The sequence below is a fragment of the Mauremys reevesii genome, linkage group 1, assembly GCF_016161935.1.
Source record: "Mauremys reevesii isolate NIE-2019 linkage group 1, ASM1616193v1, whole genome shotgun sequence".
In the NCBI taxonomy this organism is placed as follows: domain Eukaryota; kingdom Metazoa; phylum Chordata; order Testudines; family Geoemydidae; genus Mauremys; species Mauremys reevesii.
The window spans coordinates 2618933-2626798 of NC_052623.1; the positions used below are offsets into that span (position 1 = coordinate 2618933).

Here is a 7866-nt window from a genome sequence, read left to right on the forward strand (position 1 = left end):
CTGTCTATTTATGGGGCAGAGGAACCGGGGGTGTTACCTGACTTTTATCTCCTGCAAAGCATAGAGTTGCTAGGGCTCCTCACTAGAACAATGAGAATTTTTCAACATGGGTAACATATACTTTCTATTAGCTTCATTCAAGAAGTCAACTAACCTGTTATGTCTGAAACTTTCAAAAAAAAAAATCTGCTCAAACCAGACACCCAGAATGGGAAATTTCAGTGTAAACACCTGAAATTTGGCAAATTTATAAGCAACTGGAAATGAGGTCTTCTAATGGAAGGTGTCAGAGAAACTTAGCTAAAGGTGATGCTACCAGCACCACAGACAATGGACAATCCATTTGTGATTCCCATTCGTCTATGCTCTTCGCTCCAATAATGTCGGTAGCAAGGAGTTCTACAGGGCAAATAGGAATTATGGTAGCAATTACCTTTTCTCAATTTTATATGTTCAGACTTTCAATTTAACTAAATGTTCCCTTGTTCATGTTATGAGACACATTAAATACAAATGCCTGATCTACTTTCTTTATCAATAGATCCATAGGGTTTAAGGTCAGAAGGGACCATTTGAGAATTCAGTCTGACCTGCTGTAAAACACAGGCCCTAGCTGTCCTTTGTGTTCACGGGTTTGTTTTGTCCTAGTCATCTAAGACTGGTTGCTATTCACACGTCTTTGGAAAACCACCACAGAAGGAGCTCCCTTGACTTCCCTGGGAGTCTGTTCCATTGGCCTCTTGTCCTTAAAGTTAGGAAGATTTTCCTGAAATTTAATTTAAATCTGCTATGCTGGAATTTCAACCCATTGCCTCTTGTCCTGCTCTTTTGTGGTAAGACAGAAAAAGTTTCCTCCACCTTTTTATGGCATGTCTGAATACCACTATCCTGTCCCCCTGTAATCTCCTCTTTTCCAAGTAAACATACTTGTTTCTTAGGTTTTCTCATACAGTTTGCAGTCCATCCCTTGCATAACATTTGTTACTTGTCTATGGATTCTTTCTAGATTCTCTACATCCTTTCTATACATTGGCGAGCAAAATATGACACATTTCTCCAACTAACACCTAGCCCACACCTAGTAGAGGAATACTATCTCGGACCATGACTTGCATGTTATAATTCTGCTAGTATAACAAAACATAGTATTTGCCTTTTTTGAAATATTTTTCCTAATGTCCAACCTAAACCACTCTTGCTGGAGTTTAAGTCCATTGCTCGTTGTCTTCTCTTCAGAGCTTAAGGACAACAGTTTTTGTCCCTCCTTGTAACAACCTTTTCGGTATTTGAAAATTATCATGTCCCCCCTCAGTCTTCGTTTATTCAGACTAAACAAACCTAGCTCTTTCAGTCTTCCCTCATAGGTCATGTTTTCAAAAACCCTAATCATCCCTTTCTCCAGTTTTTCCAGATCATTTTGAATGTGTATCCGATTCTGAAAAAGCTTGCAACCCCTCCCAACTTAGTATCATCTGCAAACTTAATAAGTGTTTTCTCTATGCCATGTTCTTGGGGAATTAGTCCTCTTGGAGCACTAAGTGTCTATCGATAGTACTGGTTGGGAACTGTCCATTTGAATGTAAATCAGTTTCATTTTTTATTTTCCTCTCCTATATCATATGTCCTCATCTTTGTCTCGTGTGTAAAGTAAAACATCCCATATCTTAGGGATCTGAACATTGTTGTGTTTTGTCCACTGCTGGGAATGAGCAGGTGTTTCTCTTGAGCTGTTATCAATGGTGCCCAGCTCTTTTCTCTGAGGTATGCTCTAGTTGGGATGTTTCTCTCAGCACATGCCTTCGAAAAAGGTTTTTGTTGCTTTTTTGCCCTCTCTGATTTTGAGCAGCTGGATGAATGGGGAACTCCCGTCAGTATGGACTCCCTATCCTGGCTCTCATTGCTTTAAGGAACAATGATGGATAACCAGTATCCACACATGTGTTTCGCGATGGTGCCTCTTAAGGTTCCCCCACCACAAAGTGTAGAAATTATTAATGCTGGGAGCACAATACAAATATGGAATTGGATTTGGTAGGGTCATTGTTCAAAGTTATTTTCTCTGAATAATGAAAATGTCATTTTTCAGTGTGTGAAGAGTGCTCAATTTGCTTCTTCCATGAGAACAGCCTCCACTACTGTATGCAGTGTCTCATATTAACATTGTCTCTCCATTCAGGCATTTCTACTGCGACCAACACCCGAGATCCTGGGAACACACAGAAAGTCAGGGGAGTATATGGTAAATCCAGGAGACACTCTTATGCCTCAGAGTTGGAAATTTTCTCCCCTACACCATGTCAGATTCTAACACAACCGACTTCACCAACCCCTCCACCTTCATCCTACTGGGCATTCCTGGCTTAGAGGCAGCCCATATATGGATCTCCATTCCCTTCTGTGCTATGTACGCCATAGCCGTATTGGGGAACTTCACCATCCTGTTCATTGTGAAGAGGGAGCCAAGCCTCCATGGGCCTATGTTCTATTTCCTCTGCATGCTGGCTGTCACAGACCTGGTCATGTCCACCTCCACCCTACCCAAAATGCTGAGCATCTTCTGGTTCAATTCCAGGGAGATCAGTTTCAGTGCCTGCCTCACCCAGATGTACTTCATTCACTCCTTCTCAAAGATGGAGTCTGGAATCCTCGTGGCCATGGCTTTTGATCGCTATGCGGCCATCTGCAATCCTCTGAGATATTCGATGATCCTGAAAAACTCTGTTGTGGCCAAGATAGGCCTGGCCGTGGTACTGCGTAGTGGAATAATCACATTACCCTATCCCTTCCTGGTGAGGCAGTGGCCATATTGCAGAACCAACATCATCCCCCACTTCTATTGTGGGTATATAGTTGTGCTGAAGCTGGCCTGCGCTGACATCCGCATCAATAGTTACTATGGGTTGTTTAACCTTATCTCGGTGAGTGGAATGGACATGTTTTTTATCGCCGTGTCCTATACTCTGATCCTCCGGGCCATCTTCCGCCTCCCCACAAAGGATGCCCGGCTCAAAACTTTTGGGACCTGCATCTCTCATCTTTGTGCCATCTCAGCTTTGTACATCCCAGATTTAGTCTCCTCTCTCATTCAACGGTTTGGCCAGAATGTGCCACTTCATTTCCTCATTCTTATTACCAGTGTGTACCAGCTGGTGCCCCCCATGCTGCACCCCATCATTTACGGGGTGAGGACAAAACAGATCCAGGGCAGGCTGATCCAGCTCTTTACTCATAAAGAGACCTAAATGTTTTCTCCTTGTGCTTTGGCTCTCAGATTGAGCTCCGTGCAGAGCTGCTTGGTGCATGGTGATGGGGCCTCTTCCCTGAATCACTTCCTGGACAGACCGAGACATTAAACCCTTCCCTGTCCTTACTGTGCTGTGTCAATGTGATGAACTGAGGTATCAGTCTATGTACAGTACATTGGGTTGTAAACCTTCTGATTGATCTTAGCCGGGTACCTGAAATTGCAATCTTGTCTCATCTCTTCTGTCAAGCCTCAACCCTGCTGTGTGTCTTCTCCCCAATGTGCTGCCCCTGTCACTTACTCCTGTCTTCCCGTCCCCTTGTCAGCTGTGACCCAGTCATCTCTAAAATCAATGTGTTCTCACATCTTATGGCTAGTCACTTAACGGGCACGAATTCGTGTTAAAATGTAAACATTTATTCTTAATTTGTTACTAACCCTGTGGAGAAAGAGCCAGTCAGGGTCATAACAGGGCCCCAGCCAGAGGATAATCATAAGTCCATGACACCGTCTGCCACTTTGCTGCTGGATGATCCTCATCATTTCTGTTGGACACCTGTGATTTCATGGGTAAGGTGAAGCTTCCTCTCCAGCTTTGGGGAGACTTCTAGCTTGTCCTCTGGGCCATGAGAGCTGTTTTGGAGGAGTGGAGGGGAACAGGGAGGGAGGGCATCCTGGTCTACCAGTGGGCCCACAATTTCTGTGACAAGCCTTTCAGGTTGGCCAGTGATTGTTTTAAGGCTGGTTGGGGATTCTCCTGCCCATGAGGATCCTCCTCACCCTCAGAATGAAGCCAACCATCTTTAAACATTGAACACCAGAGGCTCTAGGGTGGTTCTCCATGTTGCCAGGTCCTCTCCTTTCTTTGTGATATAGGGTACTATCAGGGTTCCCTCCCCACTCTGAACTCTGGGGTACAGATGTTGGGATCCACATAAAAGACCCCCTGAGCTTATAACTACCAGCTTAGGTTAAACACTTCTCCAAGGCGCAAATTCCTTTCCCTGTCCTTGGATGGTATTGTTGCCACCACCAAGTGATTTAAACAAACATTCAGGGAGGGGCCACTTGAAGCCCTACCCACCCCAAAACATCCCTCCAAGCACCTTCATCCCCTTTCCTGGGAAGGGTTGAGAATAATATTCCCCTCTAGGCTCAACTTTAAAGTTACAAAACCAGGAATATATCCCCCTCGTAGAATAAGAAAAATTTGCAAGCTAAACGAAAAGATAATCTAATGTATTTCCTTCCTATTACTTACAAATTCTGCAATTTTATATGTGTCGTTTCAGTAGAAGCTGGGTTACCTGCTTGGTCTCTCTCTTTGTCCTGAGAGGGGACAACCTGCATCCATTTCATTTCTGAATTCCAGCAAGGACACAACTTTACATGCTCATGCTCCACACGCTTCACTTCCTCTGATACCCTGATACCAAGTGGAGAAACCTAGTCCCATCTGCAGAGGGTGAGGAATCCGGTGTTCCAGAAATTACTCCATCCTGGTCCCACAGTCCACTGGGGATATTGGTTGGTGGCTCCTCCATGGAGCCATGAGCACAGGCATGTACGTGGCACAGTTCACCCCCATTCCAGATGCCTGCCCATTTTGTGGCATGAGTCAGACCTGGTGCATGCCTGTCTAGAATGCGCAAGGTTGCAGACCCTATTCCAACTCCTCCACAACTTCAACAGGAGGTTCTGGCTGCACTTTTCCCCAAACCTTTTCATATCTGCTCACTGCTTTAGCTCAACATACAGGATGTGGCCTGCAGGTCGCTTTTGTTACAGGTGAAATATACTCTAATATTAATCTGTAAACTTATTAATAAAACAAATAATGAAACCCATTAGAAATGGCCAGGGACTTGGGAATTAGAAGTTACAGAGAGAGGGAGGCATGTGTGTGTGTGGGGGGGGGGGTTGGGGTGAGTTACAAAGGAAGGAGAGACCTGGACCTAAATACACCAGAAGAAAAGAGAAAGAGAGAGAGAGAGAGACCTGTTACAAAACCCACTAGAACAGGGACTCCTTGTCTCTGCCGTTCTGGGGAGCACTTTCCAAGGAACACAAAAACTCTCTCCCTGACCCTAGACAGGCACCGTGTGTTCCAGATCCCAGCTCAATCAGATCTGGAACGAGAGCACTTGGGGAAACACAGATGGCAGAGGAGTCACATATGGGTGAAGAAAATATCTTGTGGACACCTCCCTGGCCAGGGCCACTCCCCGTCCACATCTGTGTAGCAGCTCCAGGTTTTGTGTCACAGCCCCACTCAACCTTGTGAAGCTGAACAGTCACCAGCCAAGGGTGTTTGAGTGAATAATTCAGACCCTGGGTCTGTGTTGGAGCAGGCGGGCATGTCTGGCTCAGCAAGACATGGTGCTGGAGTCCCGAGCTGCCAGGGCAGGAAAGCAGGAGCAGAGGTAGTCTTGGCACATCAGGTGGCCGCTCCCAAGGGGGGTTCTGTGATTCAACCCATCACACCTTCAAAAACACAGAGACTGGATGAGTCAGAAGAAGCTGGGGCAGGCGAGAGGCACAAACATGGCAGTGGGGACTCTTTGGTTGCAGGGCTCTGGCTGCAGCAGAGAGAGATTCCAGCTGGAGGAGAAGCCAGGAGATCCTGAATGCCCTGGAGAGCTCTGATGAAATCCCAAAGATGCTCCAGCATGGTGAGGACACAGAGGCAGGGAGTGGTGTGCAGGTGTCGTATAGTGATTACCTGGATCTGGGTATCGTTTGTGCTCTCTCAAGTAGAGTAATTGTTCTAGGAACCTCGTTTGCAAGACCTGGGTCTGTTTCCTTTAACAGGCATGTGCCCCAAAAGAGAGAAACTGGAAACAGATTGGGCCCAAGGGGAACCCGGGGAAGGGTGGGCTGAAGCAATGGGAGAGTCTGGGGCATCCAGGCCAAAACTGCCCTCAGAGTCTCTGCTCCCAGATGGAGGTGTGAGAATGGAAGCCGCCCCACGAGAGTGAGCCTAGAAACCCAGAACCAGCGAACACCTGAATCCTGCTCTGACTCAAAATCACGTGTCCAGTGTGTGGGACCCAAACAGAGCCACCTACTGGGTGTCCAGCCACAAGAGCTTGAGCAGGGCTGTGACAGCAAACGTGGAGCTGCTGCACAGATGCTAGTGGACTGTGAGTGGAAGGGGAGTGGGTCTGGGCAGGGAGGTGTCCCAAGATGTTCTCTTCACCCAGATATGACTCCTCTGCCCTCAGTGTTTCCCCAAGTGCTCTGGTTCCAGAACTGATCCAGCCGTGCTCCCTTGGAGGAAATTTTTCTGCAATACACGGTGCCTGTTTGGGGTGAGAGAGAGAATTTGTTTCTCCCTTGTAAAGTGCTCCCCAGAACGGCAGAGACAGGGAGTTCCTGTTTGAGTGGGTTTCATCCCATCTCTCTCTCTCTCTCTCTCTCTCTTTCTGGGAGTACCAGTCTGGGGTCAGGGAGTGGATTTCTCTTCTCCCTTTGAACTTGCTCCCCAGGATGGAAAATACAGGCAGTCCCTGTTTTAGTAGGTTTTATCCCATCTCTCTCTCTCTCTCTCTCTCCGTGCATTTAAGTCCATTTCTCTGTAACTAACCTCACACGCCTCCCTCTCTCTGCCAATTCTAACGTGCATCCCACATTAGGTGCCAGTTACAAACACTCAAGGGGCTGTTATTGGCTTGACTTCAGTGTCAACTGCAGGTGTAGCCCTGGGAATCGCTCCAGCTCAGAGCTGATCTGGCTGGGTGTAGCGGGGTGGTCCCCTTGCTCCTTCCCTTCAGGGCTTGGAACAGCCCAGGAGGGGGCTGGGGCTGGGGCAAGAAGCCTGGGCTGATTGGGGAAAGTAGGCTCAGCTGTGGCCATGCCCCAGTCAGGCCCAGCTGGCCCCTATAAGAGGCAGTGAGCCAGGAGCCCAGTCAATCTCCCTCTGGCTGTAGAGGGAGAAGGGCCTGGCTGCAGGAAGCTAGACACAGGGTACCTGAGTGGAGCAGGGCTGGGGACAGGCTGAGGAGCTGGGGAGCTCCCGCCTGGAAAGCCCCAGGCTGCGGCCTAGCACAAGGCCAGTAGTTACTGGGGGTTGCAGAAGGCAGCCCAGGGGTAGGCCAAGGCAGCAGGTCCAAACCTCTTTGCCTATGATGAGTGGCTGATACTGAAGCCTGCCCCAGGGCGCGGGGGCTAGATGGAGACTGGGCAGTAGCCAAAACTGAGGCGAGGTGGGATAGTGGTTGGGGGTTCCCTAGGGAGGGGAGACCCAGATTGGTGGGGTACTGCCAGGGGGCAGCATCCCAGTTAAAAGGGCACCAGGGTCCAGGGAGGGACACGGGGGCCAGAGGACAGGCGGGTCACCACCCTGCAGAGGGCGCTCCTGGCTGGAAAAAGAGCGAATTCCCTGAGAGGCCAGCAGGAGGCGCCACGGGGGTGAGACCGCACGTCTACACTGGGCAGGGAGCCGTGTCCATTACTCTGGTCATTCATCCAGGTAAAACAAAGTCTCTGGCCATTAACGTCATCAAGCAACCTGCAACTTCAAACTGTAACCGGATTGGTATTAACCTCTCTGTGGGGTAGCTGAACATGTGGCAGATTCATAGGCAGAGCTGGAGGTGGCTCGAAAGATGTGGCACTTGGAG

At 48.3% G+C, this 7866-nt stretch overlaps 1 protein-coding gene across 1 annotated transcript; it reads left to right on the forward strand.

The window, feature by feature from the left end:
• Positions 1 to 2294: 2294 nt before the first annotated feature.
• Positions 2295 to 3242, forward strand: LOC120399076 (olfactory receptor 52E4-like). The gene has a single exon (XM_039526969.1). The coding sequence runs from the start codon at positions 2295 to 2297 to the stop codon at positions 3240 to 3242; it is 948 nt and encodes a 315-aa protein (XP_039382903.1).
• Positions 3243 to 7866: the final 4624 nt, after the last annotated feature.